Source organism: Tribolium madens, unplaced genomic scaffold, assembly GCF_015345945.1.
Source record: "Tribolium madens isolate multiple individuals breed KSU strain unplaced genomic scaffold, Tmad_KSU_1.1 Scaffold_1;HRSCAF=32;Tcas5.2_LG8, whole genome shotgun sequence".
Classification (NCBI taxonomy): Eukaryota; Metazoa; Arthropoda; class Insecta; order Coleoptera; family Tenebrionidae; genus Tribolium; species Tribolium madens.
In genome coordinates, this window is record NW_025400984.1 from 281,789 (window position 1) to 302,903 (window position 21,115).

Below are 21,115 nucleotides of genomic sequence, written 5' to 3' on the forward strand. Positions count from 1 at the left end.
CAAGTGGGGCAAATGGGCAAAGTGGGGTCCTAAATATTAAAGCAAAACTTTTTCAAAATCACTTTCAAATCAAATTTGGATTTTGCTCGTTTCAGGTGAACAAAATGTTTCTCCTTTGCAGTTTTCGCGTAAAATAGAAGATATTTTTTTTTATTTACTAATTAAATAATGATAGTTTTTGTTAAAAATGACTTTGTTTTTTATCTGAAAGCTGTTTCTTTGAGTTGCTATTTATCAAAATTATTTTTTTCCCACACATTTTTTTATTTAACTTGCAAAAACTCATTTTTCAAAGTGACATTATTGTCAAAAAATTAAAACCGCCAATGTGATGGGAATTAAAAAGCAGAGAAAAATTATTCTAAGTCCAAAATCAAGAGAAAAATGAACTTTTCTTTCTACTGAGCTAGAATCTGAATCTCTGAAATAAGAGAAACTCATCGATGGTGAAATTCTGTTTGTTTACATTATTTCCATTTTATGACTAAAGGGACAAGGCACCAGGTAGAGAAGGTCGGATGATTGACAGCTGCCACAAAATGCCGAGTATGCAACTAACAGTACACCAAATCTGAATAGTTCATTCGGTACCCTAGAGCCTTAAAGAAAAAGGAGAGAACGTATAGTACAGTGATGGACAGTGAATTTCGTCCACCCAATTACTATGACAGATTAAAAGTGTAAATGAGTCTTTAGGTTTTTCTAACCTTGTTTCAGAATTTTGATTAAGGTTTGTCATGTTGACAGGATGTTCGATGCTCCTTGTTACTTCTTACCTTTGTCTTACATTGTTTGAGTTATTGTCGTACCAAATCATTTTCAGGTTAAAAATGCGATCCAAAATGAATAAGTTAATAATACTAAGAATCTCCTAATAGTGATAAGCTCTTGAGTTATGAGATCACATAAAACAAAATGTAACGAAATACCCACAACGTGGGTGCTCGTCACAAGAACACATTAAAATATAAAAAATGGAAAATAATTTACTGTATGTAGTTTGAACATTTAAATATATTATGTATGTAGGTATGTAATTGAAAAGAAAAATATAATTAATACTTTGTCAGTGCCCCATTGGCATTTATAACTTCAGCCAATCTTTTTGGCATAACCTTTATTGTATCTTCCTCAGGCGAAGAATTTTCGTTGGCTGAACATGGGAGGCATGGCACAATTCTTCCTTGACTTCAATGTTTAAGCTTCTTTTTTTTTTAAACTCTTGCAAAAATTTGAGATTATCTCTCGTATTGTGTGCGGTGGTACCATCCTGCTGAATATACTCATACCAAATTGGTAGGTAATTGATAAGTACTGATGTAATGACAGGATTACTTACCACTTTAAGTCCCTTTAGCAAATACCGATACAGAGATAATAAATCAGCCCCAAATACATTAAACAAAGACTGTTCCAGGACCAGATTCAACCCACTAGCACTTGCATTAGAAATAGGAATTTACAAATTGTTGCTAAATCGTGATAACCAGGTATGCAAGTAAAAAAGAAAATACTGCAAACTTGTCTACACGAATGTCACATCTAAAACGATTTTAAATGGTGCTAAATTTGCGTTTTTTACATAAGATGTACAGGTGTTCGGTCCAAGTCGCCCCGGCTGATAACACCTAAACTTACTTCTTTTTTTCAAAAAGTAAATATTTAAGTAATAATATTCATTCTTGGCTTTCTTAATAAATGTATTAAATTTTTTTAGCACATCCGGTGTTGTCGGAAATGCTACCAAATTTAGTTTTTCAAATGGAACACTTATTTTTTTCCTCCAAACAATAATAATTGACATGAAAAATACTGTAAACCGCTATTTATTACATTTTGCGTAACACAATGCAATCAAAAAACATCTTAAATCTTAGAATTTTATAAGGAAATTGGTTGCGTAGCCTGATTTTTAATTTTAAAGGAAAGGTGTGAATAAAAAAAATGCTTAGATACAGTTTAAATTGTTGGTTTGACAAATCTAATTTGTCAGTTGATGAGCGAGTTCTTTTATATGTAGGATTATTCATAAATATGAAGCAATATTTGAATCTCAAAAATGACCTATAAAATGATGGTAATTTAAATAATAACTCATGTCCTATTTCTACTGATAAGAATTTTACAGCCCTCTGAATGTGGGTATAGAAATTTGATTTTTTTGTAATAACTTTGGAACTATTTGACCAAATATTATAAAATTTGGAACATTTCTCTGTGACAACATACCCTTTGAACTGGTAATCATGAAAACCGGATACATCCACTCAATTTCTGGTTCCAGCAGTTGCAGGTCACATTTTCTGTGTTTTTCCATTTTTTTGCTCTCTTAACACCAATTTTTTATTGCCCAAATCGATAGAGTAATCAATTTCGATTAAAAAACGCATAACCTTTAATACCCCTAAAATGGTCCGTTTCAAAGATATTTTAATTTAAACTGAGGACTGCACAACGCTGAAACCAAAAAGTAGGGATTTTGAATGGATGATATCCACGGTAACAAATGACCATGGTCTCACTAGTCGCTGTCAGGCATCTGTCAACTTTGACATTGGACGATTATTAGACAATTAATCGAAAATATTTAATAAAAGAGTTTACCTCAGATTCCAAACATAACTTAGAATAAATCCAAATGGATCTCGTAGCATTTAATTCATAAAAAATTCACAAAAATTTATCGTCAAAGTTAACAAATGCCTGGCAGGGATTTTTGTGACCATGGTCATTGGTTGCTGTGGATACCATTTATTCAAAATCCCTATTTTTTGATTTCAGCGTTGTGCAGTCCTCAGTTTAAATTAAAATATCTTTGAAACGGTCCATTTTAGGAGTATTAAAGGTTATGCGTTTTTTAATCGAAATTGATTACTCTATCGATATGAGCAATAAAAAATTGGTGTTAAGAGAGCAAAAAATTGGAAAAACACAGAAAATGTGACCTGCAACTGCTGGAAACGGAAATTGAGTGGATGTATCCGGTTTTCGTGATTACCAGTTCAAAGGGTATGTTGTCACAGAGAAATGTTCCAAATTTTATAATATTTGGTCAAATAGTTCCAAAGTTATTACAAAAAAATCAAATTTCCATACCCACATTCCGAGGGCTGTAAAATTCTTATCAGTAGAGATAGGACACGAGTTATTATTTAAATTAACATCATTTTATAGGTCATTTTTGAGGTTCAAATATTGCTTCATATTTATGAATAACCCTGTATGTATAAACTCTTGGATTTTCTTCGACTGATAGCAGAACATTCAGATTTCTATTTTCTTGTTCTTCACAAAGAATCACAGGTTTTTTTAGTTTTAAGAAGCGAACCTATTCGTCTCAGTTGTTTTTCAATTTCACTAAATTTCCAACGATTTGGGTGAACTCTATTTGAGTATTTCTCTATACATATTGTTTTTCAGCTTCCGCTCTATTTTTATTGCACTTAAAAAACACTTCGAACTGATCTACTAATTCGTCGTAATTAATATGTAATATCATCCATTATTAAAGATCTCAATAAGATTTATTGACAAATTAGGCTTTGTCAAACTAACAATTAAACGGTATCCAATCATATTGCTTTTTGCATGAATACCTTGACAAGTAAAATCCGCCTACGTTGCAAAATTTGCAATAAAATTCAAAAATTTAAATTGTTTTCTGAGTGCACTATGTAAAGTAAAATGTTATAAATAGTGGTTTACCGTATTTTTTGCCAATTATTATTGTTTCGAGCAAAAAAAACATAGGTGTTCTATTTGAAAAACTAAATTTGGTAGCATTTTCGGCTACATCGGATGTGCCAAAAAATTTTGATGCATTTACTAAGAAAACGAGGAATGAATAGTATTACCAGAAAATTTAGTTTTTGAAAAAAAAGTAAGTTTAGGTGTTATCGGCCGGGGCGACTTGGACCGAAAACCCTGTATACGGCACTGGAACAATTTGTGAACGAAGAAGACCACAATAATAAATCTAAAATAATAGCACGGGTCAGGTTAGACAGTAAACCCATTGTAAGGCGATTTATTTCTGTACAAAAGAGTCCCCCAATATAACTTTATTTAAATTGGAGTACATACTATACTATTCAAGACATACGTTTATAAAATTATAACAACATTCTTGATATATGTTTTTTATTCACCTTGTACTCGTATATACATAGACAATGTCTTAGATTAATAAGTATCAAAATCATTGTAATCTAAAGCATTATAAAGCTTGATCCATTTTGCATACGTTCCTTCTTTTGGAAAATTTCTTATTACCAATTTCTCATTAATGTCAAGATATGGAAAGTTACCATTATCAATGGAGATACTTGGCCAGCTAATATTTTGCAACAATTCTGATGGTTCTGGTGTTGGATTTCTACATTCATAATAAATATAAATTATATGATACTTACAGACAAAAAATTATACTTACAGATACTTTGCAAAATCAGTCCAAAGTTTGATAAGTCGATTTCTCGTAATTTGATCATTTTTTGGATTTTCACTAATATCACACTTTGATCCTGAACAAAACAAATACTGTATAATCTCTGTATGACCAACATTTTCTGCACCATCATAATGAACATTAATGTTTCCCAATATCCCATCATAAGAGAACTGATAAAAGAATATTTTAGTAAATGAGGAAGCAAATTCCGCGTGTTTGCGAATGGGTCGAGTAAAGGAAGTATCACTAGAGTACTACAAGTAAATTCGTAAAAGAATTTTTAAAAGATTTTACAGTGGCTTGTACTCTAATTCCAGCTCCCAAATTATCAGCAAACTGTTGACCTCCTGTGTATATTTCTCTTATCGTTTGGCCCACTTTTATGCGTTCTTCTTGATCAGTAATTTGCATGTCATTAGGTACGATAATATGTAAGTTTTCATCCCAGGTTTTCATCGAAGATTTAAAAGTATTAGGATCTGTATTAAAAAAATATAGATAATTAATAATTACTTATGGTACAACTGAGTTATGGTGCATATTACTCAACTGCGCCTCGTGGGCTCTTTTTCTTAAGTGAGTAAATATGCAACAACCCACGAGTGCCATACAATGTTTTATCCAACATCTTCACAATGTACAAATATTAACACATTAAAATTTTATTTTGACATTAGTGACAGTGGGTAAAATTGACATAACAGCGGGTCCAACTGCAAGAACACTTACTTGCTATTATCAATCTGAGTTTTGGTTTAGAGTCAGTAAACAGTTGTTTTGCTTATCCTTTTATGGTAAAATTGTAAAAAATGGATGTCAGATAAATACAGGATGTGTCAGAACTCGCGCCCCAGGGTTAAATATCAAGTAAGATAAAATACCAGGTTCATGGAAAAAATGTTAAAAAAATCAAATTATGACATTTATTTTTTGGCATATGATATTTTTTGATGTCGCTTTAATGATATTGATGATCTTGTACATGTTTTTTTATAATTATTTAGTAAAAAAACAAAAATTTTGCCAATAAAAGCCACAAATAACATTAAGCAGAGTTACAATTTAGGATGCAGCTTCCTTGTTTTCTCTTCTAATAGCTTGTAGCAAAAAAACTTAAAAAATTATTCTTCCAAAAGAAATAAATAGAGTCAAAGTGCAAAATTTAAACTCTCATAACATTGAAATGTTTATAGAAAAAAAATTTTAACATTTTTTCCATGTTGCTGGTGTCTTACTTTACATGGCATTTTTCTCAAGTTCTGGCGCATCCTGTATATTAATACAACAATAACCTTTATTGAAATATAAACTTTCTTCAGAATTAAATCCCATAAGTATTGGAACCTTCACAATATTTCCGGCCTTAATCAAACCATACATTTTTTTTGTAAGAAATGCATCTGGATTTTTGGGTTCAATGACGGGAGCCCAAATACAACCTTGAGACACATCATAATCCCATGGAGTACTTACCTAAAGGACATCAAATAAATTGCAAATTTTCATATTAGAATACAAATGGTATATACGTCGTTAAGGTACTTTTGAGCCGCTGAATCCAAATTTTGAGCATCAACATTCTGCAAAAATTCCAATAAACTTTGTGAATTGTTGTTTGTTTCAAATGTTGAATTTAAAATTGCAGCGGTAGCAAAAGCAATATTTCTGGAATTTCTCTGAAACGACCAAGGACTTAAACATGAGCCACTTTCTAAAATAGCCCCTTGGAATAAATCTGCAAAAAGGGGACAAAGTGCACTACATATCAAGAGAAAGCTTTTTTTTTACCCTGTGAGTTTTGATTTAACAGTTGGTAAGCTACACTAGCTGAACCGGCACTTTCTCCAGAAATAATTATTTTTCCAGGGTCACCCCCAAAATATTTAATGTTGTCATGAGTCCATCGTATTGCTAGAAGTTGATCTTTCAAACCGTTGTTACCAGGAATAACTTCATCTTGTGTTGAAAGAAAACCTATTATAAACTTAAATTAACAAAAAAAAAACTAAATTATTTGTTATTTTGTTATTACCAAAAGGACCTAATCTGTAATTAATTGATACAAAAATTACATCGTTATTAATGAACAGATCTGGAGCAGAATTCATACTTGAGTCATGCATAAATGCGCCACCATGTATATACACCATAACTGGAAACGAAACCCTATTATCATTTCCAGGAGGCTACAATTATACATATAACAACCATTAAAAAAATTGGCGGAGTTAAAAAAAACACCTTAGGGGTATAGACATTGAGATAAAGGCAATCCTCAGATTCCTTCGATAAGTTTTTAGTTACTTGCATACAAGTAACATCCATATGAGTTGTATTAAGAACGTCATCCCATTTTTGAGCAGGTTGTGGTGCTTTAAATCTTAGTGATCCTATTGGTGGAGAAGCATAGGGAATTTTTTCAAAAGCAAAGTAGGTTTTTTCATCAAATGTTACCGCTTCGCGACCTAAAATTTTGCCGTTGGGTAACTGAATTATAGGACCTTCATTATCCTATCAATAAAATAATATTAAAAATGTTGTCGCTTATTGATTGTTATAAACTTACGGTACAAGCAAATTTTATGAAAATAAAAAGTACAACAAATTTGGCAAACATTCTACAACAAGTTTATATACCTACAGGTTTTAGGGTGTTTGTCTCAGTGAAAAGTGAATAAGTATTTCAAGATATGTGAAGTACTTACTTATCAATCATTTGACTATAATGTTATCGATTCAAGTGAGTCAAATGATAAATAATCTGCTTATAATAGGGCAAGATTTATAAAGCAAGAAGGTTGCCTGGTAACTTGGAGTGAGAGACACTAAAGAGCGAGTAAGATGGCTATATGGTGACGTCAGTGGAGTTTTGCTCGATCAGCCGCAGGTTTCAGACTGCCAGATTAAGGGGGCCAGCGTCCTGATTTAGCCAGGACATGTTTAGATTTTTATTGTCTTGTCTTGTTTTACGTTTATGTCCTGATTTGTCTCGATTTAAGGACCAACACACCTAAGTGTGCAATTTTTTGAGATTTTCATTTGCAGTGAAAACAAAGTTTTTTTCAAGTTAAAGTCTTCTTTTTGTCGTCAATTTTGATTTTGAATTGTCTGAAATTGTCAGATTTCAGATTTGTGTGTTATTATTATTGTGTTGCATGTTGCACTATTTACCACATCTTCCTTTATAGATCTTGTATGCTTTTTGCCTTATTCTTAGCTTTATTACTCAATATCTCAAAAATTATGCATCGCAAAGTATTTTAACCTGTTGCATCGTGTTCAGCGGGTAATTTTACGTCTAAAAAAACGTATTTCAAGCGTTTTTAAACTCAAAAGACTCGTAAGCTATTAAACTTCACCCAATAACATTTTGTGCACTATTTTGAGTCTTTAAGATCACTAGAAATGTAAAAAACGTTATATGGATCAATTTTAAAGTTACAATTTTTTTGATTTTTGTCGAGATTTTGGTCGATTTTTGGCACCCGGAGCGGTCTATTTATAGTAACTCCGGACTTCTTGGTGATAACCGCTTATGTTTGGTACCATTTGAAAGAAAGTTTAATTTTCTATCATTTACAAAAAAGACAAGATAGTTATCGAGAAAATTTCTTATAAACTAACAAAGAAAAAATGAATAAAACTATAAATTAAAATATTGCAAGTTTTAGCAAAATAAATTTATATTTTTTTATCAATGTATATTTTACCCTTAATAAAAATATTTTATCAGTATTTATTTTACGGAGTTCTAGTTTTTTAACTTAACAATATGTTCGGTTACATATCCTATTTTTGAACGAAACCTCCAGTGACGTCAATTCGCGCGAACAATGCGCACACGTGATTGGTGCAAAGTTACGAGGCAACTTCTTACTTTATAAATCTTGATAATAGGGAGTTACCGCACATTTTACACATTTTAAAAATGATAAAATGAGCATGCGTCGTGTGTATCGGAACCATAAAAGTTTTCGGTATCGTATGGGATTACGATAACTTTAAAAGTTATCGGTGTTTGTTTTTGTTACGATAATCACATTTTGTGACATATGTGACGTTTAGTGACAGTGATAATTGTACTGACATTTTTTAGTTTTTGAGCAAAAACAGCGACTTCTAATATTTCTTTCATATTATGAGCACACATTAAATTACTAACAATACTAACATTATTCCCTCAGATTTTGAAGTTTTTTTATGGGTGCCCGAAAAATGCATATCATTGCGGTAACTATTTTTGTCAATTTCCGACGATAACTTGTCACGTGATTTTTATTGTTTTCGGAAATGTATCGTATGCTGTGCGGTAACTCCCTAATAAACTAAAACCTGAGGATAATAAAACCAACAATTAAATAAAGATCGCTTCACGATCAGATCACAGTCAAAATAAATAGTAGGTATAGATCTTACATTTTCTACCGAAGTATTCATATTATCAGTAGACGGCAAATTGAAAAGTAGGTATGTACTTCGCCATGGTCGGTGGTAGCGTTGTGCGATTTGATCGGACTGTCTCACATAATGACATAGTACTCATAAAATGATAATAAATAATTTAAATATTTTGAACTCATTGAATAACCATACGGATAAATACAATACGTATAACGGGTTATCTACTTAATTTACTTCTGCAAATATTTCTTTATTTTTGCATAATACTTAACGAACATTAAAATTTTCTTGTTTTCAATGGTATAGTGAAAACATCGTTGGCGTAGTAGCAACATCTGACGTCCAATTAGAAGAAATTTGAACAACATTCATAGTTTTCTTGTACTAACTGTTGGTTTCAGAAAGTCCTTGGCGACGTGTTTTTGTAAGTAATTTTAGAGCAAATTAGCTAACGTACCGTTCCTTTTTATCGTTTTCTCCCTAAAATTAAAAATAGAAATATTCGATATTTCGTCGGTGTATTCATGACTGAAAAAATTCATTACCAAACATTTACAATTTAACGTTATGTTTAGAAAAATAGAGCGTGTTTTAAAATGATTTTCATCTAATCGCCTATGAAATTTCCATGCAAAATAAAAATTGCCACTTAAAAAAGTATTAAATCTAATGAACCTTAAATGTTAATTTATTTCAATTGACAGCCGTCACTGACAGAACAATCTGATTCAAAAAGAGTAATATTTATTTATTACCATAAAGACCCGATTTCAGTATAAATCTGATCTTTTAGAAAGAGTAGATTTAATTATCCTTTTTAATCAATTCTCCAGTTGTGTTTGTAGGTATAACTTGAATCATTGTCTGATAATCTTAGTTAACACTACTTCGGGACTTTCCCATCGCCACATTAGCAACATAATTTTTTTAGGTGTATAAAATAATGTTTAAACTGGACTTTATTGACAAATTTTTCTTGTAATCTGCAATCTGTACTTACGCTTCTCAAAAACGTACAACCACGATACTTTGTGAGCGCTCTTCTAGGATTATTCAAAATGTTTTGTAGAAAATGTAAAATTTCATTCGTATTTAATTTTTAAGATAGTAGTGGTAAGGAAGCTCATTAATCTTCATTCTTGCTTTTGTACGAGTATAAATATGTAAAGATAAAAATTTATGAGATAGTTAATATTTATATAAATTCAATTCGAATCAGAGGTTATCGGAAACTAGTTGCGATAGTCATTTATTGAGTGATACACAGTCTTCAACAATGGTATTGTTTTTAATAATTCTATTTTTCACACCTACAATCATAGCTTGTAAGTAGTTTCCTTAGATATTTCTCTTTATTTTTTATTAAATTCAAATTTAATCTTTTTAGACCAACACTGTCAAACACCTAACCAGCAACCAGGCAAATGTGTCATAATAAATCAATGCCCACACTTATTTTCTGCAGTTTTACAAAACGCAACAAATGAAGAACCAAGAAAGCTTATCCAAAAGTCTTACTGTGGTCTTGAGTCTCTTTTATTTCCTAAAGTTTGCTGTCCTTTAGAAGCAATTGAATTTCTAGAACAAAGTGGAGCAATTTCTCACAATAAATATTCATCTAAATGTGGGTTGCATATGCCAGATGGACCATCAGACCCATGGCTTGCTTTATTAGAATATGAAAAAAGTAGGTAGTTTCTTTAAAAATGTAATTCAAAAAAGTTGTTTTATTTTAGGTGGTGGGGAACGTGAATTTTTATGTGGAGGTGTATTGATTAATAAGAGATATGTTTTGACAACCGCCCAGTGTGTCACTCAAAATGCCAAACTGTAAGGAATAGTTATGTATGGAATTATATTTCAATTAAATTTATCGTAGAGGGAACGTACATTTAGGTGATTATAAAAATACGGGGTTGGAATTAGTTATTCCGGTGGATGGTGTCACTGTGCATCCAGATTACAAACTCAACGACCCACATCAATATCATGACATTGCTTTAGTCCGATTGAAACAAAAAGTTAACTTTAAAGATGGTACCTACTTAAAAAAAATGATATCACAGTTTTGTTTAAAAATACTATTGCAGCAAATGTTAGGCCAATTTGTGTACCAATGGATAGTAGAAAAGTTTTTATAGGAAAACCTTTACAGTTAGCTGGTTGGAGCAAAGTCGGTAACTTTTTAAAAAAGCGCGATGGTATTGTAAGTAGTACCAACATGAAAAGTAAAAGTCGTGTTATTGTTTCTATGTTTAGGCGACAGTTTGGAATAATTCTGAGTGTGCTTTGATATACAACACAACACAGATTAATTTAAGAAATTCTCAGATGTGTGCCGGCGGTAAAAAATTGTTCTATAGAGATCAACAAAACATAGATATGGGAGAAATTGTAATGCACGTTGCTAAAGATGCTTCTTATTATGTTGAAGGAATTCGTTCCATTGCACCCACCTGTTGTGGAAAACAGGATTATCCTAAAGTTTACACAAGAGTAGCTAGTTACTTTACTTGGATTATGGACAATTTAAAACCGTAAATTTAGTATTTTTAGGTATTCAGTTTATAGTACTAAGAAAATAATAGAGTTTTTGCAAACCGTAAAAAAGTTTAACGTATTACGACAAATGGCCGTTGCTAAGAAATCAGAAAATAAGACGTTTACGTAAACGTCTTTGAATTAACGGAATACACCTTTCGCCCTTGAAAGACGTACATACACACGACAGTTAAATGACGTTGTCGTTAAGGTTAACGTTAAACTAAACGATTTGCAAAAACTCTCTAATCACATGCTATTTTGTAATTATATTTGCGATTGGTAAATAAAGATATGGCCAGATTTGGAGCAATTTTAAACGGACTTTAATTTTTTTTATACACGTTAAGACGATTTTACGTAATTACCGTGTTTGTTCCCAGATTACACAATGTTTATAAATGCCTGGGCATCAAGATACCTCTGGAATTTTTGTTAAATTTGCAGCCTTGTTGTGATGATTATACGTAATACACCCCTCGTGGGTATGTAGCGGTCACGTCACCTGTGCCTGTCACTTTTAAATTTTATGTCAACGGTCAGTCCGCATAAATTAAAACTTCACCTAATAAGTTTTCTTAGCGTGTTTTAAAATTTCGTTTGTTGTGTTATTGGTTGTTCTGTCACAGATGTATTTTGTTGGCTGTGTTCTAACAGTTTTCTTTGTTTGAATAATTTTCGTGTTTCCTTTGTTGTTGGCTGTTGCCGTTTGACGTGTAACGTTTATCTAGGTGTTGAAAAAGGTAATAGTTAACTGATTAATCACTATAATTTAAAATTTCAAACATTCTTTAAAATACCATAATGAACTACACTATCAAACAGGATAGATTTATCGTTATGTCTTATTGTCGCAATGCGGTTTTTGATCCTGTAATAATTACTCTATCCCGGCTTGCATGAATGAAGTTTATTCGAGATTTCCAGAAATTCCAGTACAGGAAGAAGTGTTGCGAAAACCCATTCCAAATAATTCGTTTTATTGCTACTGGATCTGTGCAAAAAGGAACATCCTCAGGTGTGGGACAGGGAATCGAAGAAAATCCCAGAACATCGCTGCAAAGAATATCTCAACAGATTAATGTTCCTTTGAGCACTTGTCACAAGATTGCTAAAAAAGCTGCGTTTTCATCCTTATAAAATTAGTATTGTTCAGGAATTTTTGCCACCAGACTATCAACATCGTATTTAATATTGCAATTGGTTTCAAAATAACTTGCACAACAATGACTTGTTAGATCTTTCTTTTTTCACTGATGAGGCATGGTTCTACTTATCCGGATACGTTAATTCACAGTATTACATCACTTCTTGGCATTTCCACTATTTATTTGAAACAATTTTAGTCTAGTCTTGTGAATTCAGTCTCTAATCTGCCATTGTGGACACCCACCATAATTTGAAACACCTGTGATTATTGGTTCGTGAAACCCTGTACACGCACAGTAGGTACCCTACCTTTGTCGTACAAAATCATTATGAGCACTTGAACACCAGATGAAGGAAAGCATCTTCACAAATTTATAAGCGAAAAATCATCTTTAAATAATCCAATAGAGGATCTCACAAAATCTTTTTAAAAACGATATGGATCCAATATCGTTTCCAAAATATTTTTTTCTAATTTGCGTTTATAATACGTTTATTAACGTCTCCAGTAGGAGTCGTTTATGGCTATCTATAAAAGCACACTGTACTTTAATGAATTTAGGGTTATTTAGTTTTTGGATGCCGCTTCTGACTTGTCAGGTAACAAATTTTGCGTTGTTGCTTCGGCAATTTGGCGAATTTCGGGCGGAATGCAAACTAAATTTTGTTTCTCATATTTTATTTATTATTATTATATTGTAACACAAATAACTAGTAATTTGTAAATTTTATTTTTAATGACAAACGGCTGAAATGACTCAAAAAAACAGGTGGGCGCCGAGTGTTACCAACCGATACCAACTAACACAAAATTCTCTAGGCGACAAAAATATATATTTTTTAATTAAAATAAGAAAAAAGAGGGCGCAAATTAGAAAAAAATAGCATAAAATACTCGTTTTATAATGGCATTGGCGCACTCATCCCATAGAAAACTCGCCTACGGCTCGTTTTCTAACTTGGGATTCGTGCACCAAATAAACCCTTTATAAAACTTGTTCTTTAATATACTATACTCTGTATTTTTCACATGAATCCGACCTGGGTCTGAGGCTAAACCATCGCTTTTCCTGCAGAAGCCACAATATTTAAAAATACGCAATTCTTTGTCATATGATGGGTGCAGCCTGTTCAGTGTCTAATTCCATTTCACCATACTTGGTTTTCTTTGAAAATTGCTCAAAAGCACAGGCAAATTGTGCAAACGACGAAACCTTTTGACAGACGAGCATTAACATACCTTCACTTTTTTAATTTAACCTGTGGGTGTGGATACTGCGTTAATGTTATTGGGAGCTTCAAGTTATGTTAGCTACCGATCTAAGAAGACTCTGAAGTGCCGGGACGAGCCCTGAAGCCCGAATTTGAGACAAAGAGACTACATTTACAAATCATCATGTGACTACGATGTCGAGCAATGGAGCCCTCCAAGAAAGGTTCATGGGACTTTCAGATTCTTTTCATGGACAAACGTTAAATTTCCCTTAACAAACATTCACTTTTACTCATTTGATCTTTTATTCCATCACTAAATTTGACGGATTAAAAGTGCTGAATTCAAAATATCAACTAAGCGACATGGTTAAAAACATGTTGACATAATTTGCAAAGCCAACTTGATGCCCAGACATTTATAAACACCTTGTATTTACTGGTTTATATGTATGATAAACAGAACGTAAACAGAACGGTAAGTAAAAAAATTAAAAATAGATAAAATCCACAAAACATTTAATGATAGTATAATAGCTATTAAAACAAGAGTTATACAGGGTGCTTCTTCTCAGCTCCCGTCTTCTGTAGCTTAGTTATTACCTGGGAACGGCAAAGGGATATCACTCTAGCTCTACTCTAATAACTCCAAGGGAGTGTTATAAGCAACCGAATAATTAGAAGCGGTTAAAGGAATTGATTTTACTAAATATAAAGTGTCGTCCGTGAGCGATAAAATGAGGTACTGAAATTTCTCAATATTCGACAATGGACCCATTGCATCAAGGAAAAATCGAGGGTACCGCATGCCCGGCGGGAGAAATAACTCCACCCATTAGTTTTAAATTTGCTTTAAAATAAAATGCCAATCGCTAGCAACCAAAGCCGCCAAAGTCACTGTGTAGATAACCTAGAAGAAAATGCCAAGGTGCTGTGTATCAACTTGCCAAAATTATTTAAAAAAAAAAAACGGAATAGCATTATTTTCGTTTCCAAGTAATAAACAGCTAAGACAAAAGTGGATAGAAGCACTAAAACTCGACCCCCTTAAAAAATTGGATGAGAATAGTAGAGTAAGAAAAACCATGTGTTTTTGAATTAAGTAATAGCAATTACCCTTTATCAGGTATGTTGTCAACATTTTAATGAAGAAGATATTTTTCGTTTCAGTACCACAACTAAGCTGAAACCAATGCGAGTACCGCATATTAATCTAAACCAGGACTTAGTACTTTTAAGTCCTGACTCGCCCATTATTCCCACGAGCACAATTTGCGAATCTAATCCTCGACCGTGTCCAAAGAAAAAAAAATAACAAAGAACCGATTGATTATTGCACGTAATTTTAGCTGTAAACCTCCCTTCGCAATAGAACATTTTTGGAAAAATGATAAAAAGATATGTAGATACACTGGTATACAAACGTATGCAATTCTCATAACTTTAAATAACTTTGTTTTGAAATCTGAACAAGGTGAAAAGGGTGTTGTGCATGTAACACAATCCAAATCATCTATAATAAGATGCCATAAATTGGCGCCCTTAAATGAACTGTTTTTAACTCTCATAAAATTACGTAAAGGCATTGAGTATCATATGTTAGGTGATATGTTTTGGATCTCAGTCTGCTGCATGTCGAATTTTTAAAACGTGGATTAACTTGTTGTATATGAAGTTGGCGGCAATGAATATATTTCCACACTGAGATGTACTTATAGCTTACGCCCCACGAGCATTTACTGAAAAGTATCCTAAAGTTATTGGAAGTATTGATTGTACAGAATTTATGATAGAAACGCCATCATCCCTTGTTAGGCAATCACAATGTTTTTCCAATTATAAAGGTACAAACACGTTAAAAAGTCTGCTAATGATAAATCCAAATGGTGGAGTGATTTTTGTTTCTGCATTGTACACAGGTAAGTTGAGTTTATGGTTTTCCCAGTTGCATTTTTTACCTGTCGTGTGTTTAGGTTCTATATCGGACAAACAAATAGTTCAAGACAGTGGGTTCGTAACACTTCTGCGTAAAAAGTCACTAGCGGTGAATTAGAAGGAATTAGGGGACATTATTTTAGGAGATAAAGGGTTTAATATACACACTTTGTTAGAGGACGTAGGACTAGAATTAAATATCCCCACTTTTAGAATATCGGGAATACAGTTTACCCCTGATGAAGTACAGTATATAAGAAAAATTGCACATGAAAGAGTACATGTGGAAAGGGCCATAAGACGATTAAAACTGTATAAAATTTTAAGTAATAAAATTCCTGTATCGTTACTGGGAATAATCAATCAGATATATACTGTATGTGCCTTACTAACTAATTTTAGATATCCACTTAGATCTTGAACGTCAAAAAAATATAAGCTCACCTATGTTATTATTATTTATTTTCATTATTCAAGTGTACAAATGCTTTATACAATAAATACAGTTTGTTGTACATTTCGCAACAAAACCTTTCATCGAAATAAATGCGTTCTACCACTAATTCCTGTGAGTGTGCAAAAAATATGCAAAAGTCGCACCACTCTAATCCACACAAAAGCATCTGTCCTTGCACCTGAAAATAATAATTGTGATTGTCTTTTAAATGTGGTACCAAATTTTCATCATTGTGCATGCAGAAATTTTTGGATTTAAGAGCCTCTTCCAATGTTGAGAACTTTTTCCCGCCCGGACATTTAATTTCCAAAGTACCCAACTCCCCAGTCTCCCTATCTTGAACAATCCCATCTGGGCTTGCACCCAGATATGGTGCATACGGGTGTATCACTAGCCCGCAGTCAAACACCTTGTTGCCCGTGTGTGTTGTGTACAGTACCCTGGCATTTGCTTCTTCTCGAATTCCATGCTGTACTGTACTGATATGCGATAAATCTTTCTGTTGCCACAATTTCAAAAAAAAATCTAGGTCCACCGCTTTTTTCCGTTTGGCTAACTCACCAAAATGAGAAGCAGTAAACCTTTTTTGCTTTTGCACAAACCATTCGCTGCAAAGTGCTTGCTTGCGCGTTGAGCCTTCTACTGCTTGCGCTTGGCTAAAATTAAATGTCTTCCATTCTTCTGTAGCAATTGGTGGTTGGCTTAACAAAATATTTGCCGTTACAGAGCTTAAGCGTGGCAGTGTCTCTGGCATAGTTTCGGGCTGCACATCAGTGACACTCGCAGGTGCCACAGTTGCTGATTGTAACGCTTTAGTCGTCATTTCGGGATCTGCAATTCAAAATGTGGTCCCAATGCCTTCAACACTCTTAAGTTGTAGTTACCCTCGTTGTATTTATCAAATAAATAGGCAAATGAGATACCCGGGTTCATATGTTTTAACTTTCTTGCCATTTCTTTTATATTTTGGGTTTCGCTGAGTCTCTCACCCTTGCAGCATACTTTTGGTTCCCTGCTGCTACATTGAACTGGCCCCTTCTTTCTGTCCATTTTTTGGGGTTTCACGAATGAAACATTCATAATATTTTCAGGTGTGACCTTTTTCCCACGTGGCTTGTTCCACGCCATTGGCTTTTGGGTTATACTCAGTTCCTGAGGCATAATTCTCACCCCACGAAAGATCATGTCTTGCAGCAAGTAACCTAAAGCTACCACGTGATGGCATGATTCCGATAATCTGGAAAACCGATAGGTTCTAATTTATTTTTTTTATATATATATAAGAATACGCAATTGACTGTGCACCAAGCTGTCGAACAGGTCAATGAATGTTTGCCACGACTTAAAATTCCGAGAAAATTTGAAAAGCCCCAATTTTGGCAAGCGAACGTTGACTTTTAACGCACTGTTACACAAATCAACGGTCTTATCTTCGATTACCGGTGTTGAAAGATCGGCCATACTTCCAAAATATTGCAAAATATTCGTCATTGACGATTTTTCGAATCTTATTCTGCGCTTTTAGATCTGTTTGTGACATTCGTGAGATGACAATTATACAGGGTGCGCCAGAACTCGCGCCCCAGAGAAAAATGCCATTTAAGGTAAGGTACCAGGAACATGGAAAAAATGTTAAAAAAATTTTATCTATAAAAATTTCGAAGTAATGAGGGTTTCAATTTTACACTTTGACTCTATTTATTTCTGTTGGAAAAAGAATTTTCCAAGTTTTATATTAAAAGAGAAAACAAGAAAACTATATCCTAAATTTTAACTCTGTTCGATGTTATTTGTGGTTTTTATTGGCAAAATTTTTGTACCTGTACTAAATAATTTTTTACTAAAAACATATACAAGATCATCAGTATCATTAAATAGACATAAAAAAATGTCAAATGTCAAAAAATTTATGTCAAAATTAGATTAGATAGAATTTTTTCAACATTTTTTCCATGTTCTTGGTATCTTATCTTTCTTAAATTTTTTCTCTGGGGCGCGAGTTCTGGCGCACCTGTATTTTTCAAATTCACTGTAACGCGATTCCAAAAATTTACTTCTCGTTTTTAACGCTGAAACCAAGAACGAAAACGAATTCTCCAAGACCTCTTGGCTTAGCTCAAATATTTTGTGAATATCTTCGATGGGCAATTTACACATCAATTCGAGACCATTGTTAATTTTTGGACCCATTTTGACAAGTATTCAAGAAAGCAACAATGAGTTTTGTATAATTAATCTCCGAATGAGATTCAAAAAATTGTCAATTTAGTCATTATGCTAACTACGCAAACGCCGAATTGACATGGGCATCATACCTCCAAGACCGGTTTTCACTAAATGCTTGGGCAGTGAGCATTGAAGATCACTTTAATTGGACCCCACACTTTACTTCAACGTTTATTTGGTATAGGACGTGTCCTGGGCGACACGGAGGGACATGCGGTATTAACAAGATGGAGCTCCATCAGATCATGGCAAAGTCGTCACCAATGGATTGAACAGTCATTTTTCCAAGAGATGGATTGGTCGCCAATGGCCACCGCTGTCACCAGATTTAAATACGTGCGTACCAAAATACTTTGGTCGTCACTTTTCTGACACTTTAATGTAATTCAAGCTTTAACGTTAAAATGAATGACAATTTCAAATTAATGACAGCTATTATATTTTCCTATCAAAAATATGTAGAGTTCATAGAAACCAAAAAGGATATCGATGGAAGGGATGCGCAAAGACGAAAACTCGTCGCGGACGACTCCATTCGTAAATATAGGGGAGTTCTGAAATCAGCTGAGAGCAGTGGCATGTATTCGCACTTATTTATTCGAGGAAAACTAATAATCCACATACTGTAATGAAAATATTTTATTACTTTAATAATAAATAACATTTTTAAGGCATCTAAGCAAGTTAAATAACTTTTGAAACACTAACTGATATTAGAGTTATACTTTCAACTCTTTCAACTTAATAGACACTTTTGTTTGACAAAAATGATAAAAAGTTAATACACAACACAATGCAATAACTCCAAGAAATAAATCGATTTCTATAGGTACTCACATTTTTTAAGGTATACATTTGATCTTTAATTATCTCGTTTAGGTGTAAAGGTTACCAGCTATACCAAACGTTGTAATTTAAAAACTTATTAAAAACGCACTCATTTCAGGTATAGCTTTTTTACGTAGTATTTCTCGACACATGTTTATAGAAAACTTTTGTCTTAAAATTTAACTTGTATATACATACATAATAACTTGATAACTTTGTACTTGCGGCAATATAATGTTGTGAAATCAACTGTAAAGTTTTGGATTTGATGTATGGGCCAAAACTTTTTTTCATATCTTTCAAACGAAAATTAAAACATTGACAAAAATGAAACAAAATTATGAGGTCTAAAGATTATGAGATAGTGATATAATTTGACAAATTAAAAATCCGAGATTGTTTGAAGTAAGTCGATAATACAAAAAATTCTTTAATATAAATTTTTTATTACAAGAGTCATTGATTGGTCGCTAAGAATTTGAGGGCTCATCTTCTTACATAGTCAATAGACTAGGTATGAAAACAAAACATCACTAAAAAATGTTTATTATACCTACTTATTAACAGGGGCATCTTATAAATGTTAACTTTGAAAAATTAATTAAAATTAATTATGATACAAAAATTGTTTTTTAATATGTTTACATTTTTAATAAACGAATCTATTCGTTACTGTTTGTTCGTATTTTATTTATACAGAAATAAATATCACCGTATTTTGAAATAATCGTGGAGCATCGTATGAATTTTTTATATTTAATATCTCAGTCAATGAATATACGAAAAAAAAAATGCAACTCTACAATTCCCTTTTTATCATAGAATGGTTCTGTGTTACGCCACTGCTCAAGTTTCCCCACTACACCGAGTACGCATTGGCTCCGCCTATCGATATCCTTCTTGAAGTCTATGAACTTTACATACAACTTGACAGTATCTAAAAATAAGGTTAACAGTCCTAAAGCATGCTTTACCATTTAGTGTCACTCAAGTGACATTGACGACCAAAGTATTTTGTCTCCAACTGTATTAAGACATAGGCGGGGACGGGTTTTCAGCCTCAACTTATTTTAAATTTTAACTCAGAAATGACGTGTTTTCGGCAAAAGTTAGAAATACAGAAGTTGTTTTTTGACGAGTTCTACTAGTGGTTAATATATTTGCTCGCATTTCTCAAACACCTTATATATTCGTTAAGAATAAATTTTGTGTTTTAGGCACTGAACACACATTTCGCGTGTAAGCACATTCTCGAGCAAGCACATCCGGGTGCAAGGACGCATGTAGTAGACATAACCTCAATGTAGTTTTGTGGTTTGAAACGCTGTGACAGTGGTTAATATTTTCATTTAGACGTTTTTTGTGTTCTGTGGTATTACGTTAACACAAATTGTAATTCCAGTTAACTGTTTGTGTATAAAAAAAAGTTGAAGCAAGAGTGTCTCATCTCTCAAAATTTGTTTTAATATTACCTAGTAGATTCAAGAAATGATTGGCAGAATACTCAACCTGGAGGTAAGTTTGTGATGTTAATGTATTGTTTTTTGCCTGTAACTACGAAGTGATGCAGAAAGACTGAGTCTGTTGGTACATAACTAACTGATTTGAAAGTATTCCTGTTAATAATTTGAAACACTTTTTATTTCAAAACTCCAATAATGACATTAAATGAGTACATTGCTCAAGTATGCTTACCACAGAAAGCTTCCCTTTATGGTTATTGTGATTTTTAAAAAAAGTGTCAGGCTAGATTTTTCTACACAAATAATCATCGTTGGTCACCGGTCGTGAAATTGTTATGAAACTTAAGGCTGTTGGTTCTTGATGTGAATTTTATTTGATATTTTTAAACCTTATTTTTGAAGATAAATGAACCAATTTTTTTTACAACTTTATAATTAATAGGACTTTCGGAC

At 32.8% G+C, this 21,115-nt stretch overlaps 2 protein-coding genes and 1 pseudogene across 4 annotated transcripts; 2 read left to right on the plus strand and 1 right to left on the minus strand.

Annotated features, from left to right (window-relative positions):
- Nucleotides 1-4,130: 4,130 nt before the first annotated feature.
- Nucleotides 4,131-8,973, minus strand: LOC123016195 (venom carboxylesterase-6-like). 2 transcript variants are annotated; one of them, XM_044416435.1, is made up of 9 exons: nucleotides 8,867-8,973; nucleotides 6,692-6,915; nucleotides 6,483-6,636; nucleotides 6,239-6,424; nucleotides 5,980-6,185; nucleotides 5,743-5,923; nucleotides 4,757-4,929; nucleotides 4,433-4,704; nucleotides 4,131-4,375 (listed from the first exon to the last, which is right to left on the minus strand). In XM_044416435.1, the coding sequence occupies exons 2-9, from the start codon at nucleotides 6,773-6,775 to the stop codon at nucleotides 4,183-4,185; spliced, it is 1,449 nt and encodes a 482-aa protein (XP_044272370.1). In that variant the 5' UTR covers nucleotides 6,776-6,915; nucleotides 8,867-8,973; the 3' UTR covers nucleotides 4,131-4,182. The 2 variants fall into 2 exon arrangements, with proteins under 2 accessions (XP_044272370.1, XP_044272369.1); XM_044416434.1 differs by lacking the exon at nucleotides 8,867-8,973 and adding an exon at nucleotides 7,017-7,148 and having other exon boundaries at nucleotides 6,692-6,961.
- A 183-nt stretch (nucleotides 8,974-9,156) lies between these two features.
- Nucleotides 9,157-11,712, plus strand: LOC123016197 (serine protease 7-like). Of its 2 annotated transcripts, none has more exons than XM_044416437.1 (6): nucleotides 9,157-9,275; nucleotides 10,239-10,538; nucleotides 10,588-10,681; nucleotides 10,731-10,888; nucleotides 10,942-11,057; nucleotides 11,111-11,712. In XM_044416437.1, exons 2-6 carry the CDS (start codon nucleotides 10,487-10,489, stop codon nucleotides 11,390-11,392), a joined length of 702 nt encoding a protein of 233 aa, XP_044272372.1. In that variant the 5' UTR covers nucleotides 9,157-9,275; nucleotides 10,239-10,486; the 3' UTR covers nucleotides 11,393-11,712. The 2 variants fall into 2 exon arrangements, with proteins under 2 accessions (XP_044272372.1, XP_044272371.1); XM_044416436.1 differs by lacking the exon at nucleotides 9,157-9,275 and adding an exon at nucleotides 10,020-10,176.
- An 8,612-nt stretch (nucleotides 11,713-20,324) lies between these two features.
- LOC123003774 overlaps nucleotides 20,325-21,115 on the plus strand; it is a 21,037-nt pseudogene continuing 20,246 nt past the window's right edge.

Bases quoted from the DNA above. Each gene is read 5' to 3' on its own strand.
- LOC123016195 (XM_044416434.1), bottom strand. From the start codon at position 7,067: ATGTTTGCCAAATTTGTTGTACTTTTTATTTTCATAAAATTTGCTTGT. The intron at 4,930-5,742 runs GTTATTGTTGTA...TTTTTAATACAG, and splicing joins AAGTTTATATTTCAATAAAG to ATCCTAATACTTTTAAATCT. The intron at 4,376-4,432 runs GTAAGTATAATT...TTATGAATGTAG, and splicing joins ACTGATTTTGCAAAGTATCT to AAATCCAACACCAGAACCAT.
- LOC123016197 (XM_044416436.1), top strand. From the start codon at position 10,128: ATGGTATTGTTTTTAATAATTCTATTTTTCACACCTACAATCATAGCT. The intron at 10,177-10,238 runs GTAAGTAGTTTC...TAATCTTTTTAG, and splicing joins CACACCTACAATCATAGCTT to ACCAACACTGTCAAACACCT. The intron at 11,058-11,110 runs GTAAGTAGTACC...TTCTATGTTTAG, and splicing joins TAAAAAAGCGCGATGGTATT to GCGACAGTTTGGAATAATTC.